Source organism: Mus pahari, chromosome 2, assembly GCF_900095145.1.
Source record: "Mus pahari chromosome 2, PAHARI_EIJ_v1.1, whole genome shotgun sequence".
In the NCBI taxonomy this organism is placed as follows: domain Eukaryota; kingdom Metazoa; phylum Chordata; class Mammalia; order Rodentia; family Muridae; genus Mus; species Mus pahari.
The window spans coordinates 8515048-8535586 of NC_034591.1; the positions used below are offsets into that span (position 1 = coordinate 8515048).

Below are 20539 nucleotides of genomic sequence, written 5' to 3' on the forward strand. Positions count from 1 at the left end.
TTGGGAAGAGATGCCCCTTGGTCTTGCAAACTTTATATGCCCCATACTGTGGAACGCCAGGGCCAAGAAGTGGGAGTGGGTCTTCAGGGGAGCAGTGGGGGGGGGGGGGATAGGGGACATTCGGGATAGCATTTGAAATGTAAATGAAGAAAATATCTAATAAAATAAGTTAAAAAATAAAAAGAATGAGCTGGATTTAAGAATCTGAAACTCTAGTCAGTTCGTGCTTAATTCTCATGCTAGTGTTTAGGGATCAACATGTTCCTTACCATAGTTTAAATGGTGAAATAATTTCTTCTCTTTTCAATGAGGTTGGTAATTAGTGACAAATGTCTGTAAAACTGTATACATCAAACCTTAGAGCTACCTGATTCATCAATAGATGACTAAATATGTAACAAAAAGGGGATTTTGCAACCAACTTGCACTGCAAGGGGGTATATCAATGTGTGTTAACCTATAATTTACTCTATCATGAAAATAATAAATGTTATGGATAGTTATTGTGGTTAGGACTCAGCCAAGTGCTCAGAAAAAGTAGTTGATGGAGCACAATAAACATCAGCTTCAGTCATGCATTTTTGCCTAACGACTAGTTTTTATAATTTAAGAAGTCGTGCCTCCTGTACGGCATGATTTATGTGTGACCACAATAAGACTTATAGGTGACAATAAGGATTATGAAAGCATGCATCTGTTATATTTTCATATAATACATTATATAAACTGTGTTTTATAAACAAAATAAAAGGAAAATAGTTTCATTGCAATAACAAACAAAGTTATTTCAATTTCCTGTTTTTGATTTAGGGAATGATAGGAATAGCTGCCCCAAATCCCCACTTTGATCATGGAATAACATCTATGATCTTATATCTATGCTCAGTGTTGTATAGAAATAATGTTTAATTCCTTGTTGATTTCAGATATCCAGTTCTGTTACTTAAGCTTCTATCTCATTGGTTTGGGAGTTTAATATATTGCAATATAACCTACTGTGTGTCATTATACATCCCATTAGAGCATCAATCTTAGTTTTTAAAATGACTTCTTAAACGGTCTTGATACTATGATAATTTTCTTTCTTCAGTAATGATTCTTGAGGGTTAAAAAGTTTTTAGTTTTTATTTCCTTATGACATCAAAACTAAATATTTATCCAGAGGTGATCATCCATATATGCCTTTTCTATTCATCTTTAATAGTTTATATTTGATATGAATATATATGTATATATAGAGAGAATATCAAATATTATTTCACACACTTTGGACAAATTATCATTGATTCCTTTACCCATTGATGTAATACATCTATGAGTTCAAAATAATCCCAAGAAATATTTGTGATTGCAAACGTTATATTTGATTTGTGCATTAAGATCATAATAACTAAGTGTAAGCCAACACATTGCCATTGACTATATGTAAAAACCAGTTTCTACTCTCTTCTAGCAACATCTTTAAGGGATCTGCTGTGTGTATGTACAGCATGAGCGATGTAAGAAGGGTTTTCCTTGGTCCATATGCTCACAGAGATGGTCCCAACTATCAGTGGGTGCCTTACCAAGGAAGAGTCCCATATCCACGGCCAGGAACTGTAAGTAGCCTTGATAATTAACATATGGAATGAATATGGTTTTGACAAAGAAAACAAATAATTATAGCTATAAAAATTAACATCATATAGAACAAATTTTCCATGACTTTAATTTAATTTAATTTTATGAAGTTCCCTAAAATTCTGTATGTAAAGCTATGTTCATTACACATGCCAGTATTTAAATTATTTGATTGTGATTCAATGCTTGTTTTTGTTTTTAGTAAAACCTGAATAACCAGTATATGCACTTTCTTTTCTGAACAGAAGACTGAGGAAATTGTCTTCATAGGGCACTGACTCTGATAGGAATTGTTTGGGCTGGCTGTCTCGGATGGTCAGAATGCTGCGTATTCTGATTATATAATGGGTTTTGCTCAGAAAAACAGTATTAAAACCGACCTCATCATTCCATGGGTTTGGAATGCATCTGCAACGTTATCATCACAATGAATCTGTGTCAAATGAAATGTAGAAACTCATGCACAAAAATATTATTTTTAAATCCATAAAAAGGAACAGAGAGATATGATAGAAATACAGGGCAGTCAGCCTAAGAACCAAGTCAGGAGGAACATTTTTTTCTGAGGGTTGAGAGAAGAGAAAAGGAGTATTTCAGATGGCAATTTACAGTCTATCATTAAGGGAAGCCATGACAGGGACTTGAAGCAGAAGATGTGGGGGAAATTTTCTCAATGGCTAGCATCCTAGCTTCTGCTAAACCAGTTACCTTATCCCATGCAGGAGCTCCTGACTATAACATCATTGCCCACAGTGAGCTGAGCCCTCCTCTGTCAGCTATCAATCATGAAAATGCCCCAGAGATATGTCCATCAAGTAGTCTGATCCAGCCAAATCCAACTGACAAGCTCACAGATAAACTCCGAGCTAAGTCTAGCTCAAGGAGGGAACTAAGTTCGGAACTCTTTCTTATGTCTTTTTGAGGCTTAATGGCTCCCCTACCCCCATTGCATTATTGAACTCTGTATGTCCTTTTGGCCATCACAACCCTCAGTTATTCAAACACTAAGAATTCTTTTACTTTTTTTCGGTGGTCATGATTAAGACTTGTACATAACCTTTTACCCCAGTACTCATGCGATTCATCCACAGGCACCGGAGGTCTTGGCACATGTTCTACTGACCTAATGGCTAGTGTTGTCCCCTTCTCTATTATTCTCACTAAATGGCTAAGGCTTGTTCTTCTGCCTCATCCTTCTGAAGAACTACAGACAATAGGTTTTGCCACAGTTTATCAGCCTCAAGGTTTTAACAAATGGATCACCATTATCCCTGTGTGTCAGAGGTTATGTTCATGCAGTGCCTGGCCCAGGTGATTTTATTTTTTACCAATCCTAACTAGAAGTAACATTTCTAATCAATATAACAATTATGGACACTAATTTACACAAGGAAAAGGCTTACATTTGAAATATAACTATTATTTTAATTTCATTTCAGCATCTTAATTGATGAATTCAAGTAAAGTAGGTTTCCATTACTTTATTAGATATAGGATATTTAGTACTCTCATTTTCTCTGAATTTCTAACATTATTTATGAGAAAATTAAATATTTCATGTTTTATAAAATTGTTCCTTGTTAATAATACTCTAAGAAAATCTTCAATAGGATTTGAGAATAATAAATGACTAGGTGAAATACTTTTTGTTATGAGAAAACAAATGAGGTTTATAAAAACACAACAGATTTATTCCAGCTCTTAATAACAAATTGCCCTCTTTTTCTTAGTAGATAATTTTATATTCTTGTGACTGACATAACCCCATGTCACAAATTCTCTGCTGAAAATACCTTTTAATATGAATATAAATTATATATGTGAAATCAATAATAGCAATTAAAATGTAGAAATTACTATATTCTGGACTTTTTTATATGAGAATTTTATACTAGAGTAGATATGTACACCACACACACAGTATAGATATAAACAGCCAATTATTTTTCCCATTTCAATGATAAAACTATGTTATGTACTGGTTCCAGTATTTAGTACCATGAACTAGTACTAAATTATTGTTCACTTTAAGTTGTTATGAGAAACTACATCAGCAAGCACTGTGCTCCATTGCTTAAAGCAGGAGTAGAAGAAGAGAATGTGTAGAGTTTATTAAAAGCGACAACTCGGACTTTCATTTCAACAAGACCACTGATGGGTAATCATACATACAATATTTAAATAACATGCTATTGTTAAAATATAAAGAAAATCCTATAAACAAATTATATTTTATATTTTAAAAATAGACAATAGATGAAGTTAAAACAAGTTATAGGAAAACTGAAATAATCTGTTACTACAGTTGTTATTCTCATATTCTAAATTTGTGACTGATGTCCTTACCTGATATAAGGAAGAACACATATATTGTTTTATATAATATATTCTTTATTTTCTGTTTATGGGTGTTTCACCTGCATATGTCTATACACCACATATGTAAAATAACTAAAAAAAAAAATAGAGAGAGAGGGGGGTATTAGATGCCCTGCAACTGTAGTGATAGATAGATGTGAATCATCTTGTGGATACTGGAACTTATCCCTGTCTGTGGAAGAAGCCACGTCATCTCTCTAGCCCCATAAATAATCTTATAAGACTTTAAATTTTATATAGTTTCCTATAGGCTTTTATGTGGATATTTGATATTTCTATAACAGTATTTTAATAAGTTTATAGTTTATATGAAAATTGGAAGTATATTGTTTTATCATATCTATCTAATCCATGTATGGATCAAACATATGCATACACATAATAATGTCCTCACTCAAAAACATTATTTAATTACTCATGAATTATTAATGAATTTGTCAAGTAACTAGCAAAGGGTTGATTTCATATTCTAATTTTGTAAGATAAGGATCATCTCATAATAACGTTTTATCTCTAAAGCACTTACGTTAAATATTCAGCATTACTGAACTCTAGGACAAGATATATAAAATTGTACCCAGTTTTACTGTGCTCTACAACACTGTTCTACATAATCAGATATAATGAGAGAACAATAAATTTTCATTCCCTCAAATCTATTTACTAATTTATAAGAAGACTATTTCTATCCAGATTTGGTTTACTGCCAGTTCCCAACCATGCATTCTTTCCTGCTTCTTGTACCAGTATATATTTACCTTAGCCATGCTGACTCCATTTTGATTGGTTAGTTGCTATGCCATAATGAAACTTCTGGATTATTTTATTTTATTAAAATCATTAATAATATGTTTTCAGACTTATGAGTCAGACAATAAGAATAATTTATATTGCTTCTTAGTTGGGATTAATATTTAAGTATTATTATAAACTAAAACCAGTTATATATAACTCAAGAAAAGTGTCACTTCTTTAAACATTCTAGTTGCATTGAATTATAGCATATTTTGTCCATATGTAAAACATCTATTATAGAAATGAATGCAGGCTAATGCAAGTCTCAGAGGCTTCAAACTTCTCCTGAACATTGAATACTCAGATACATTTCAAGATTTTCTGAGAAGTGCTGATGCAACTAAACAACAATTAACATGGAAAATTAATATTTATTTAGAAATATATACTGATCATTTCATGTACTAATTTAAGTTTATCAATGCAGGTGATAGCTAATGCTTAATTATTCAGTCAGTTTCAAATATAAGTGATAGGAAATAATTGCACGTTTAGACTTAGACCATTAAAGAAGTGTTATTTTATAATCTCTAAGCTTATTCATTAGATTTTATTTAAAAGACATTCTTCTCTTTCTAATAGTGTCCCAGTAAAACATTTGGTGGATTTGACTCCACAAAGGACCTTCCTGATGATGTCATAACTTTTGCAAGAAGTCATCCAGCCATGTACAACCCAGTGTTTCCTATTAATAATCGCCCGATAATGATCAAAACAGATGTAAATTATCAGTTCACACAAATTGTTGTAGACCGAGTGGATGCAGAAGATGGCCAGTATGATGTTATGTTCATCGGAACAGGTATAGTTTTGTATTTCAACTTTATATTTTCTTTCAGAATACTGTATTTAGCTTACAAAGTATACTGAGAACCAAGGCCAAGTTCTACCTTCATTGTCAAGGTATAAGAATAGTCTACCATTTGAAATATGGTATCATTTTGAAGATATATTTGTTTAAAATAAATTTTCTCCTTATCATAATTGTCATCAGAGAGACTTCACCTAGCAGTTGATAGGAGCAGGTGTAGTCACAGTGAAACATTAGGTGGAGCTTGGAGAATCCTGCAGAAGAAAGGGAGAGAAGATTTAAGAACCAAGGGGTCAAGGACACTCCAAGAGCATGGTCTGCAAAATCAACAAAGCCGATTTCATCAGGGCTCAGAGAGACTGAAGTGACAACCAGGAATCCTGTATATGGGGCTGAGCTAGTTCTTTTCTACATATATGTTATGTTCTTGCGGAACTCTTAGTAGTGGGAGTGGGTATCTTCTTTAGGACTTTTTTCTCCCTACTGGGTTGCCTTACCGAGCCTTAATATAAGGGTATATGCTTAGTCTTTCTATAACTTATTACTCCATGTTCTGTTGATACCCCTGGGAGGCCACTCTTTTCTGAAGGGAAACGGAAGAGGAAGAGTAGATCTGGGGGAGAGGGAAGGTAGGATAGGGACTGGGAGGAGTAGATTGGGATATAATATATGAGAGAAGAATATATTTTTAAAAACAATGTGAGACAAATATAAAACTATAATCATTCTGCAAAAGTACTGTTCTACAATTTGTAAAATGTCACATCCATGAATAAAAGGATAGTTCTAGTTTAAAGATAACTGAGGAATATCAAGTAAATTTAATACCTATCTTATCAATTATCATAATTGAATCATAATTATTCTGGCTAAGAACACACACAAAATTTTGTCAAATCATGACTGAAATTCCCAGGATATTTAATAAATAACCAAGAATATGTTACTACAAACTTACCTGAATCTTAACATTACCACCAATGGAAATCTTTAATCAAAAAAAAAGGGGGGGGAGGGGAGTTAGCCAAATACTTTGTTCATTCTTTCTGCCATATAAGTAAAATATGAAAGAAATCTTTATCAGAAAATCTATTCAACATTTATCAGATACCTTTCTTTTTCCTAATCTCACTTTTAGAAACAAATGTCTGCAGGTACATTTTCAGAATCAACCTTATTATTACTATGACATGTTATTTTGTTTCCCGAAATTCACTAAATGATGGTGCTATTTATGAAACTACCAGTTACAAATCTGAAACTTGCTACTTAGAGTCAGATTTCAAGGTAACAAATCCCTAGTCTTCATTAACTTCATTAACTGACATAAATCAACAAGAAACAGAGTGTTCCACTGAAACATTATATGATAGGACTTATTTTCCCCTGGTGAGAAACTGAAAGAAAAATCACTGTGACTACAGAATAATAGCAGGCAGTAAAATGACTTTAAAGAATCAAAGTTTCATAACTTAATTGTGAAATACTGATGATATCTGGTTTAATGGTATCAGGTTCTTAGTTAAAGTCTACTTTTATGGTTAAAAAAATTTTCCTACAAAATTAAAAAATAAATCTTAATAAGATTCCATAAAAGTCAGTAATTGTAAGTAGCACCTAAAGTTACAAATAGAAATTAAAGACAGTATTTCTTTTCAGTAAATAGTAGCTTACCTTTTAATGTCAAATTTTAACTAAATCTCTGAAGAATAATTGGATTTGTTCAATTAATGTCACACCAGCCTTGTTCTCCATCTCTAGTTTAAACTGGTTCAGAAGTCCCTTTTTCATTCTCAAAGCAACAAGGTTATTTCCGGGTATTTGAACAAAGAAAACCAACCATGAACATTTAATTCTTTTAGGACACAAACTGCCTTTAAGACTCCATTTTCATGAGGATGTTGAATGTTGTATGATGTGGATGATTGTATGTCAGTAAAGACCAGGGTCATCTGTCAGCAAGTAAATTGATTACAGTAATTTTATCTTTTAACTAAGTTTCACTTCATAGCACATTGATCCTTGTTGAGTAATCTGATTCAATTTGTGTGAAATTGTTTGAAATACTATTCAGTAAAACTTGATCTGGAACACAGATAAGTTGTGTTTGAGTCCAGAAGACCCTGTGGAGGGACTAAGTAGATTAACCTAATTTCCCTTTAATCTTTGGTGTTATGAGTTGACTAAGGTCCTGTAAACAATGAAGGATCCTCTTAAAAGTGGACTATTTTTAAACTCTAAAAAGGATAGCCTTGATCACACAGAGTACATTGTGACAATCCACTGATGAGAGTTGCCAAGAGAATAAATATATTAGTTTACATTTCTGGCGTAGCAGTAAGAATTTCTTTGGGAAAAGAAAGTTTGTTAAAATGAAATAACTGAAGCTCCAAAGAATTGTTCAAGTTGATGAAAAGCTAAAATTGTTTAGACTCAATATCTTACCCAAAGGAGAACCTATTTGCCTTCTTCCAGAGAGTGGAATCACACCTGTAACACAGTAAAATGAACATTACATAAATAAAACTTTAAATAAAAATGACAGATCTTATTAGGCATTTTTTTCTCTTGACAATGGAATTTAGATAGTAATTTAAATCTCTAAAAGATGTATTCAATGCTTTTTCAATAATTTGCATTCCTTAATTTAAATTTTCTTGAGATTCTAAATTGATCATTCAGTGTATGTATTGTAAACAAACTGTTATGATAAGTAGTCTCAAATGTTTATTTTGAGAAATGACATTGTCCGTCATCACCTCAGTATTACTTGAACCTGCCTTAAGGGCCTGTAAGGGCTGCAGCTTTTCTTGGAGAGGGATGTGCTGATGGATACTGAGGTTCTTGTTGTACCTAGAGATGGACAATATCCCTTACATTTCATGTCTACAGAGTTCTCTGTGAACACATTCTAGTGTCAAAATAAACCTGGAAAAGTGTGTAGTGTCAAATTGCTAAATTTATTTTTAGTTTTTGCTTTCTCTTCATAAACTGTAAAGAAAATTAAAAAAATAAAAAGTTATCTGATTATCCAGTTTTGTTGTGCATATTGTATTTTTGAAAATTTGTAATTTTCAGGTTAAAATCTTTTTAAAAGTTGATATAGTTTTTAAAAATTGACTTTTTATGTTTCCAAGGCTATCTTTATATATTACAAACTAATGGAATAAAATGGATTTTAATGTCGAAGTTTATACATGTACCCATGTAGAAAAGAAATATAAAAAGTGAGCTTGGTAAATGATTGTTTTCTTGGGATTGGGGAGATATCTCAGTGTGTGAAAATGCTTGCTGTGCTTGAGTTGAGCACTTGAGTTCAGAGCTCTGGAAGACACAGTAAGTATAAGATAGCCTCAGCATTTCTGTGGGGAGATGGAAGGTGGAGACCCAGAAGCTTGAAGACCTGCAAACCTAGAATAGGGAGCAAGGCATCACAAACAATGAAAAAGACCCAGCTTTAGCAACAGGAAATGCATGGACTTATTTCTAGACGTTTCCTCTGAGCTTTATATGAGTGCTAGAGCAAGCACATACCCTCCCTAGTCCACAAGCTTAAAAGTTAAACAATAACAACAACAACAACAACAACAAACTTTTTTTTCTTCAAAATCCTTATTGTTACATTAGGAATGAACTCTGTTCCAATCTACTTAAGTGGTAACCTTCTCCTCTGCTTTCTTTGAAAGATGTTGGAACTGTTCTTAAAGTGGTTTCAGTCCCCAAGGAGACTTGGCATGACCTAGAAGAAGTTCTTCTGGAAGAAATGACCGTCTTCCGGGTGAGTGCTGACTGATTCCAGTCATCTCCCAGGACAGTTGAACACTGAAGCCACAGTAGATGGTACTCTTGTAGAGAGTTAGTGTGTCAACTAGTAAGCCAGACACTAGTCAAAATAAACCTTGAAAGTATCATTGAAGTTAAATGTAAAGACAGAAAAATTCATGGCTTCTATCTTATTTTATAAATAATAAAATATATGATTTACATTTTGCATTACTTATATGTTACCTTGAAGAGCAAATGCTTACCCATTGAAAATTTCATCTCACACAATTTATAGTATATCTGGCACGATCTCACACAATTTATAGTATATCTGGCATGATATATAAGTCCTGGGTGCACTGACATAGATACAGTTGGAGGCTTACTTCTGAAAAAGTTCACCCTTTATAGTTCTCTCTGAATATTGGCTAGATGGTTCAATCATATATTTTGGCTCAAAATTCCTCTTCAAGCTGACTGATTCAATCCAGCTTCTCTATATTTCTAACAGTGGCTCTGCTTGGGCTCATACTATCTTTGACAATGTGCTTTTATCTTCTGGCTTCTTATTCTCTGGTTTGTTCTGTCTTCACCTGTGTCTAGCATGTTCTCTCTGCAACCTGTCTCTAAAAAACTATCTCAGTAAAATTTCCTCCCCGACACCCAAATCTGGGCAGCTCTCTTAAGTAGCCTCTCTTTCTTATACATTCTCATGAGAGCTGAGCTTATCCTATCTCTGAAACATCTGTCAAGTCTTTCTCTGATTCATCACTTTGTCTGCCCCTCAATTAGATGTCGGTTTCAAACATGGCTGCTTCTTTTGACAAACTAACTTTACCTTCATTGTTTGGGATTAAAGTTCTATACTAAGGGCATGTATGTATTCTAGCCATAGTGATTAAAAGTGTAACATTCTAGCTGAATCACACAGACCTAGAAGGTCTCTGGATGCCCCAATGCTATCAGGCTTTTTGGTGAAATTGCACTTGTTTTTCTTTTGCTATGATTCCATAGTGCCTCTTTATGCCAGGCTGGCCTTTACTATGTAGCTGAGGATGATGTTGAGCTTCTTATCCTACTACCTCTACTACCTACATATTGGGATTATAGACAAGTGCCAGAGCGCTTAGCTGAAATACCAATAATATTTATTTTTTATTGCTTTTAAAAATGAACTGACTTCCTTATATGTGTTCAGCATAGACTTAATTTAAATACTCAGTGAAGTTACAATTTGACTTTAAAAGTTGATTCCTTTGGCCATTTTAAAGTTGTCATAGAATCTAGACTGATTGTGACCAGTCATTATGCCAAGTGAGTTACCTTAAAAGGCAAACACATAGGAACCTTAACCTATAAATTGAAAAGTGTAATTATCCAAATGGGCTGTCATGTACTATAGAATCCATTTACATTACCAAACAAATTATTTATGTGAGAGCTAAATTTCTAAATGTCTGCCTGGCATTCATTGTTATATCTCTAAGCCTAAAGTATAAATTCAGTCAACATTTATTAAACAGTAGTGATGCAAAAAGTGAAATATAATAAAGATTGTAAGGACCTTCTTCACAAAATCTAGATTGTAGATTATGGGGAAGGTGATTCATAAATAACACAGTGTAGTCTTGGTTATCTGATTCTACATTATTCTCAAATAGAAACAGAAAACCTTAATTTTTAAATAATTATTAACTTAACTTTTGTAAATAATGTCATGGGGCACACTGGAACAATGTCCTTATAAACACCCAATTATTCATAGGCAACTATGTAACCCATAATTATTTTCACCTTTCATATATTTGGGCTTTTATAAATATTCATATGTTGGAGAAGGAGAGAGATCAGAGACAGAGAGATAAAAAGACATAGACAGAGACAGAGGGATACAGACAGATCAACAGAGACAGAGGCAGAGATATGACCACTCTAGGCTCAGTCTCTGACCTCATTACGATAAAAAGGTCTTCTGGATTATATATCTCAGTTTCAAAGACTGATTTTTGTTATCACTTAATGGAGCTAAATTTATTGCATATAGAATTATTTTAGTAATGTTATAAAATTTACAAATAATAATTTTTCTTATCTTTTCACTATTTTCTGTGTTTTATTAAATAAATTATGCATGTTTTATTAGTAATGCTATATTGTAGCGAAATTCCCTTTTTAATGTTTCTAGAATCTGAGGTTTACATTTCACATCTTACTGTATTCCTTGATCTATTATTTTAAAAAATCCAACCTGAAAGGAGTTTAATTTAAGCTAGAGTAGCTTTTAGCAAAAGCATGATGGGAGCCAACAGATTAGCAGATACAGATATTTAATATCTATAATACTTTGTTCTGAATTGGGGGTTTCCAAAGAAATACATTTCAAACTTACACTCGTGGTGACAGCTAGGACACAATTTTATGGCACTTAAGGTATAATGAAAAAATCTTAATCACTCTCTAACAATTATGAATACTTAACATTGTACTGTAAAGGAAGAAACTATTTAGATGTCTAAATTGTGTTAGAAAATAGTTGCATTCGGATATACAACTTCTTCTATAGGAGCTGTTCTAATTTTCCTCCTGATTTCTACTCTGCATATTGCCACAATTATTTCTTTGGCATGCAAGCACACAAAACATCTCTGGGCAGAGTCTACAGAAATATTTACTTTCAGCATTCTATTCTATCAGCCAAAGTTCATACATATATTGTGGGCTAGAAATTGGAATATTTCACTGTCAAGCTTTGTTTAATTTTGCAGCAGGAGACAGAAAACGAAAAAACTACAAAACATTAAAGCAATAGCCACATACAATGAAAAGAAAGAAAGCGTTATGGTCTTTATGTTTCTATTTGACACTTATGTCATTCCATTTAAAATAAAATACAGTTTAAAAAGATCAACTGAGCTTTACAACAGCTTGATAGGGTAAATACACAAGATGAAGATGTAAGGCCATTATCCTAGCTGATACTCTCCTATAGTGTTTAAACACAGTTAAACACTATGTTAGGTTACCCGTATTACCGCCTTCATGAGACCATGTTCTTATGAGTCTCTTTTAGTCTGAATAACTAATAAATTCTTGGATTAAAACCAGTATATACCTCTTGCCATCCTGAGATAGGTTTTAAGAAAACACCCGAGCTAATCACAGTACATTCCAGTGGTTTTGTTTACAAGATAATTCTTATTCTGGTAAAATCATGTTCCGGTCACTGTATAGAAAGAAAAATGTTCTTTGGCAATAAAATTTTGCAGAGTAAAAATTTTAATAGACAATAAAAGGTGAAGTAAAGTCAGCATTATCATTGGACTAAGAAACCATCAGACCTGCCTGTACCTACTCAAAATAGCATTGTAGCACAAACATACAGCCTGAATCTGACTGCAATTCGACAGAAGTCATCTGAATTTGAAAGTGTTTTACTTACTATATGTTTCTGAATGAATGGCTAGTTAATGGATCATCATTCCTTCTCAGAATGAAGATTACCATCATGAACTCTTAAAGATTCGCTTTTTATAGTAAAATTAAGCTAACGGGTAAATGCTCATTTTTAGAAAATTGTTGTACATGGAAAAATCTGCTCCAGAATACTGGGTTTCCATATCATTGTCTTTTCCTTAAGTTAAGAAGATATAAAAAGCCAGACACATAGTAATTTTTTACCTTCACTGGTCAGTGTGGGGTCCCTCCACCCCATCCTTCCAATGAGCTTTCCTTTTGAGTCAGTTAAGTGTCACATCCAGTCATGGCTCCATGGGGACAAAAGAGTTTATTTATAGTCCTATTGAGTGCAAAGGATTTCAAGCCAGTTACATCAATAACACTTGCATTTTAAGCCCAATTGATGCAATATTCCATGAACAGCTGAGCAAACAAATGAGAGAGTTTAATTTTTATTCAAATGTAAAACATAATTGATGCTTTCCAACTCCAGTCTATTAACTTCTTCTGAAAGAGCTTCCTTTCCAGTGCTAAGCAGCTAGTAAGCTAAATCAGAATCTCCTGGGATCAGCAGGTTGAAAAGCTTTGCAAGTGCAAAAGATTAATAATGACTAAATTGAAATATCTAGGATATGTATAGTAAATTTGAGTCATAGAAAATCTTGAAAAGATGCTAAGTTTTTAATTTTTTGCTTGAACACCAATTAAATTTGCAATTGAAACCAATGTCATAGAAAAATGCTTAGGAAGCTGCATCTGCTTTAAATGGACCTCATATTTGTCACCAGTTATTTCTCAGAAAATGTTCAGCTTATTTAAATGGATGTCATTGTAATACAATGTGCATTAAAATTCAGTTGCAGGCAGTACATATTCTAAACTGTTATTAATTTATTGGTATAAATAACAAAGGCATTTATATTAATTTAGAGATACTATAAGCTTAATATAGAATGTTGACACCATAACATGACCCCATAGAATCTGTCATGTGTTCGAGTTTGACTCAGGTTTTATAATTTGCATATGAGAAGACCCATTTCTATTTGCTGTATAGATGTTTGCTTTTGCATAATCAATGAATAGGAAAACAAATTTTAATCAACTATATTTTCAAAGAACTTAGACTTCCTATTTTCATTGAATTGGTGTGTTAAGTTTTCTACGTCTTGACCCTTGACTGTATAATTTCTTTGATACATGGTTAGTTATTTCTTTAGTCACATGAGGAATTCTCATGTGAAATGGCTAGAGAGGAGAAAGTTGCCATGGGAATTTCTCCTGACACACTTAATTTCAGTTATACTTAAAGTACACCAATATTGTAGAAACAAAAAAAAAAAAAACTTTTAAAGAAAAATATTTATAATCAAATATAAATTTTATTTTTGTGACTTGATACTACTAACTAGTAAATACACCATTTCTGTGTAGACACAGTGGCATGACATAACTTTCACCCCAGTTGTCTTTTGTGATTGATAATTCCTTAAGAAATCATTATTACATTTGATAATTACTATCACTCATTTAAGCTATAAAGTAGGAAAGTATTAGGGAATCTCTAAATTACTCCATTAAGGTAAAACACATCCTCCATCATTCTTTTCACTTGTGCACCAGGCAGCTTGTACGGAAGTTATTAAGAAAATCGTGTGCTCAGTTCTGCCATCAGGTTTGAAGTGGAGCACTTCAGCCCTGCTTGTGCATATGGGGTTGGCAGCAGCACAGAGTGGCCCAGCTCAGTGAAATGAAGGCAGAATGGGAAGAATAGGCAAAGGAAGGCAAAGCTGTCAGACCTGTCAGAGAGGCATAAAGAAGATCATGAGGAGGGCTAAAAGGAAGCAATCAAAAAGGATTTTGAGGCATAAATGGAACCGGTTGGTGAATTCTGCTTTGGAAGATGAGAGGGAATATAGAGGAAGGGCTGGATGGAGAGGGCAGAGCAGTGGAGAGAAATAATGATATTCAGGTTAGAATGATCAGAGTCTATTTAAAGAACCAAGGCAGCATGTGCTGCCTGTCTTTGTCTTACATACACATAGAAGGGTAATAGAGTACAACAAAGTTAAAGAAATAGGCAGAGGCGGGGGGGGGGGGGGGGAAGTAGACAATTTACATTTTCTTGACTTAGTATAGACCTCCTGAGTTGTCTCTAGGCCCATTCAGCCGGCGACAAACAGATTCAGCGGGCGACAAACAGAAGTCCAATGGCAGGCAGGATCCCCAGAGATATCTAGATGATGCTAAGTGTGCCCTGCTTGTTTGCTTCGCTTATTTAGCACTTACCTCATTAGCCTCTTTCACAGATCTTATTTCCACTTAGAGTATTTGTTGTAGGCAGTGACATTACTTCTCTGATAACTTGTAAGTGTGTTAATCAATTACTCATTAACTTTTCTCATTTATCAAGCACTTCTTTTGTTTATTTCTTAGGAACCAACAACTATTTCTGCAATGGAGCTTTCTACTAAACAGGTACTATCATAATATACTATAGTCATCTCTGTGTTTTAATTTTGCATTTGAACTTGATAGATTATCTTAATATCCAGCATATTTTATAGATTGATAGGCAAGCAGGTAGTAAAAGACGTGCAGTACAAAGAGGTATTGTTATAACAAGCTAAAAGAATAAAAGTTTTATCATCTGTGCCATCTGAATTTGTTTCCCTGATAAATGATAACAATGATCTTTAAATTTAGATTTATAGTACTTCAGTGTCTAATGATATTTTACTCAATAGCTATTTTTGTATCTTAAGTGTCCATATACATATTTTAAATTTAGTGTTGTTAGATCATTTTAGAATAAAATATTTAAATTTTATTTAATTTTATACAAATAGGCAACATACACCATATAGGTTGATACAATATTAGTTTATATGTTCATAAAAGTAAGCAATGAGGAGAAACCATTGGTCCTGAGAAGGCTTGATGCCCCAGTGTAGGGGAATGCCAGGACAGGGAATCAGAAGTGGGTAGGTTGGGGTGAGCAGGGGGAAGGGGGATGAATAGGGGTATTTTGGAGGGGAAACCAGGAAAGGGGATAACATTTGAAATATAAATAAAATATCTAATAAAGAAAAAGTAAGCAGTTGCTTATTCTGTTTGGAAGATCTTAACAAGTAGCTTTTACATTCAGCAGTATTGTAGTCATGAGAAGAGAAAAGTGTTCGCTTTGATTAAGCATACGATCAAACACTACCAAGTTGTATATTCTACAACTCTAAGAATTCAGAGTTTTAGAGTAGCTCATGATTAGTCTTTTCATTTGTAACAAGTGGATGTTTTACCAAGACATGAAAGAAAAACAACTTATTTCTCAATACTGAGCTACAGATATGACAAAATTTGACTTCGAAAAATTACATTTTCTACATCACTACCTACCCTTCAATCCATTAGATGAATGATAATTTTGGAAATAAATGAATATACTGAACGGAGGTCTATTAGCAAGTAGCATAGTAGAAGGATGAAAATGAAGTAGGCTGCCCCTTACTGCTGTAAAAACTTGTCTACAGAAATGTGAATGTAAGCGTCAGTTGGGATGTCAGAGTTACTTCTGATCTGTTTGTCTGCTTTGCCTTTGACATTGTTTCACCTCTTGAACAAAATGCTAAATTATGGTGCCAACAAAATGCAGTGGGTACCCTTTCCACACAGACATATCAAAATAGATTGATAATCTCCCAGATATTTAAACTCAGAGTGCAGATATTATTGACCTGATACTGCTATCTTACACCTCATTAACATGTATTCACCTGTTCTTCACATCTAAAAATTGTCACATCTTGGCAAGGAAATTCGGGGCTTTCCAGGATGGAAGCTAGACAGGGATAATCTTTCCTGTAATGATTTTTAAAGGTATTTATTTATATTTATTCTCTGCTAGACTGCAGAGCCAATCCTTACTGAATTACCTCTAAGTCTAATTTAGTAAGACATCTTGTTTGAAAATGAAATAAGATTTTTTAATATTTTAATATATTGCCTACAGCATTCAAGTAAAAAAAAAAAAAAAAAAAAAAAAAAAAGACCACGGTAAAAGAATCCCTGACTTATATTTGCCATTCACGGAGGCAAGATGGATTTCATTCCATATGACACCGTTTCACTCACTCCTAGGAGAAGTTTTAAAGTAAGGAACCAGCAGTGATGAAACTAGCCTTCTAGATAGTGAAATCACATCCAGCTCATGGCTCATGATGTCATGAGGAGGCTAGTGAAATCTCCTGTGGTGATGTTAAATTGGGTAGAAAAAGCACATCGGTTGCTAGCTAGTCTCTGGATTATGCTCAGTGATGCCTACAAGCCCCAATGCTTCATGTGGATAGCATGATGATCTTTAGGTATCATTAGTAATCCTGAAAAATTATGATAAAATTAAAATGACAGTGAATTACATTTAATTTAGGTCAATTTGTTGGAGTTTAGGTTTTCATGACCATTAAGTCATTTGGATGGCTATACTTTTTTTTTTCTTTTTCTCATTTTCCTGCACGTATCTTTTTTCTCTTTAAGGCATGTGTCTGATGTAGTTACTTTTTTAAAGTAGTTCTTTTTCTACCCAAGTATCATATAACTATAAATTTATAACTATGAGTTTGGCATATGCCTCTTAAACATTATTAGGCAAGCATAAGATCTTTTGTTAGAATGGCCAATTTGCTAAGTAACCTTTTTAAGCGAGATCACAAAGCCAGGACTAACTGGTACACTGTCATCCGACCACTTTGGAAATGGATGCAAGAGAGTCAGGAGCTTAAGACTAGCCTAGTCTATATGACACTATCTCAAAAATATCCAAAGAAAATCGGATGTCAGTGTTGGATAATCATGTTCCTGTTCATTGTTACCAACCATGTTTCTGGTTACTGCTGTGACACTCTAATTTCATATTTGCTTAAATATTTTGTACCTGCTTCATTTCATTAAAACCGCTGTTATTTAATAGATTTCTAAGTTTATTATTTTGAAAAGATGAAACATGTTCTCTTATTAAGGAATCAACATAATTTCCTAAACTGTGCTGGTTTATAGCCTCAAATATAAGTATTTTGCTTAGCTTTAAGCTGGGTCTATTATCTATAAAAAAAAAAATTCTCCTCTAAATGCCAGGACCAAGAAGTGGGAGTGGGTGGGTAGGGGAGCAGGGGTGGGAGGAGAGTATAGGGAACTTTCGGGATAGCATTTGAAATGTAAATAAAGAATATATCTAATAAAAAATATTAAAAAATTCTCCTCCAATAATTTCTTAGATTTCAGTGAATACTTCAGCCTATATTCAATTTCATACAGATACACAGACACACACATGCAAAGACACACACACGTACAGAATATATAATATATATCCATAATATGAATATATATTATATATTCTGTAAGTGAAAATCTTTGAAAATGCAGTGTTGACTATGTGAATTTCTATTAGACAATTTATAATGTCAGAGAGCATCCTGTTGTTCACAATGAAGTTGTTTTAAACTTTCATCTAAATCCTATAAAATTAAAATACATTTTTGAAATCTTTTTCTGTGGGTTATTATTTTATAACAGCACTTATATAACTTTTAAAGTTTATTACATTTTTACTCATCTTGTATGTGTAAGGGTTGTCACAGTGCAGTTATGTATGTGAAGGTCAGAAGTCAGATCTTATGTGACCCCTGGAATCTACATCAGAATATCAGCTTAGCAGCAGATACATTTATCTGATTAACTGTGTTCTGGCATAGTATTTATGTAACTTTTGCTTAAGACTCCCTACGTCATTAATCAGTCCTCTAGTGAAAGAACAGAATGTCTCTCTCTTCCCTGTTGCAATCAGGTGCTTAAAGTTTGTTTCTAATTCACTTAAACCTGTATTATCTGCTAGAACTTTGAAGAAATGATCGAAGACAATTTTGATACACACACACACACACACACATATATATATATATATATATATATATATATATATATATATATATATATATACATGTTAGAATATAAACATATATATAGTTAAAGAGCCTAAATAAGTTAGTTTAAAAGGGGCAATCTGAAGAGTATTTTCTTAACTCATCCACAGCAACAGCTGTACATTGGCTCAACTGCGGGAGTGGCACAGCTTCCTCTACACCGCTGTGACATTTATGGCAAAGCCTGCGCAGAATGCTGCCTCGCTCGGGACCCTTACTGTGCCTGGGATGGGTCCTCATGCTCGCGCTATTTTCCTACTGCAAAGAGGTAAGGTGAACAGTAAAGAGGAAATAATAATATTTCTTGGCAGCCAGTCTGATTTGTTTTATAGAAGAGTCCTTTATAAATAAACATACCACCTTTCTGTGCAAATAAGATTTGAGGTGGAATCTGTGGTGCGTTGATGTCGTCAGTGTATTAATACTGATTAGCTAATGTTTGTAAATATATCCCCTTATTTAGCTCAAGAATTTTTTATTTGTCCCTGTTGATACTACATCATCTTGTGGTTACAGGATTTTTCACTTGAAACCTAAAACTACATAATAAAATCTGATATTTTTATGTGTGTGTGCATGTGTGTGTGTGTGTGTGTGTGTGTGTGTGTGTGTGTGTACTATTCATGCATTCTACATGTATTTGTTTTATTTACAATTATTTTAGAGGGAATTTTTAAATAAAAATTAAGTTGTAGTTGAAGAGTTATTAACAGGTCAGGTGCCAGGGAGATGGATTGATGTGTAAAGTGCTTATTATACAGTAAGTTCCTGTGTTCAGATTCCCAGAACTCTGGGGAAAGCTTGGTGTGAAATCACTGAGAATGAGGGGTACAGAGACAAAGGGATCTTGAGATCTCACTGATTAGCTTCTCTAGTAAAATTGGTGAGCTCCAAGTTTACCCAAATCAGTGGACTCCAGATTCAGTGAGATAACCCCCTTTCAAAATGATGATGATGATGATGATGATGATGATGATGACAATGGGGACAATGATGATAAAGATAAAGTGGAGAGCAACATAGAAATATACCCATTTTCTACCTCTGGCATACAGAAAGTACACACATATACATGCACCTATATTCACAAGCTATATATATATATATAGGTGCATATATGTATACACCTATAGGAAAGTATGCTCTGTGGCATCTGTAATATTACAGATGCTATAGGAAAACATCTACTAACTACACATACACACACACACACACACACACACACACACACACATATATATATATATATATATATATATATATATATATATGTTTGCATGACAAAAAACATTTTGAGAACAACACATATAGTTTAGATATAATTGCAGGTTCCTATGCAAACTCATATGGGAGTTTGGAGAGAAGAAAGAATATGATAAAATATATTGTATAAAAAGGTTTTAAATAAAAATAATAAAACAGACAAATAATAAAGTTTCAGACAAGTTATTTTACTAGTGTTTAATAAAATACAGTTTTTAATTTTATATAGCATCAATATCATTATATTCTCTCCTGTTTGCTGATGGCTGCCTTTTTTTTTTATTGATATATACTGTTTGAGGAAGAGGTAATAGTAGATGAAAGGAAAATATACATATATATATATATATATATATATATATATATATATATATATATGTTAATGTTCCTTCAAGCTTGCCACCATGCACAGTGACCTTTCAAACACTGATTTGATCGGTCACCAGCATACCTAATCCACCTCACTTTTGGA

General features: G+C 33.3%; 1 protein-coding gene across 1 annotated transcript in view; it reads left to right on the plus strand.

Annotated features, from left to right (window-relative positions):
* The window catches only part of Sema3a (semaphorin 3A), a 208621-nt gene that overhangs the window by 167898 nt on the left and 20184 nt on the right, over positions 1 to 20539 (plus strand). Inside the window, exons 10-14 of the mRNA XM_029535134.1 lie at positions 1454 to 1598; positions 5377 to 5596; positions 9292 to 9383; positions 15263 to 15304; positions 18915 to 19072. Coding sequence (XP_029390994.1) covers positions 1454 to 1598; positions 5377 to 5596; positions 9292 to 9383; positions 15263 to 15304; positions 18915 to 19072 — 657 coding nt within the window. The remainder of the gene's footprint in view (positions 1 to 1453; positions 1599 to 5376; positions 5597 to 9291; positions 9384 to 15262; positions 15305 to 18914; positions 19073 to 20539) is intronic.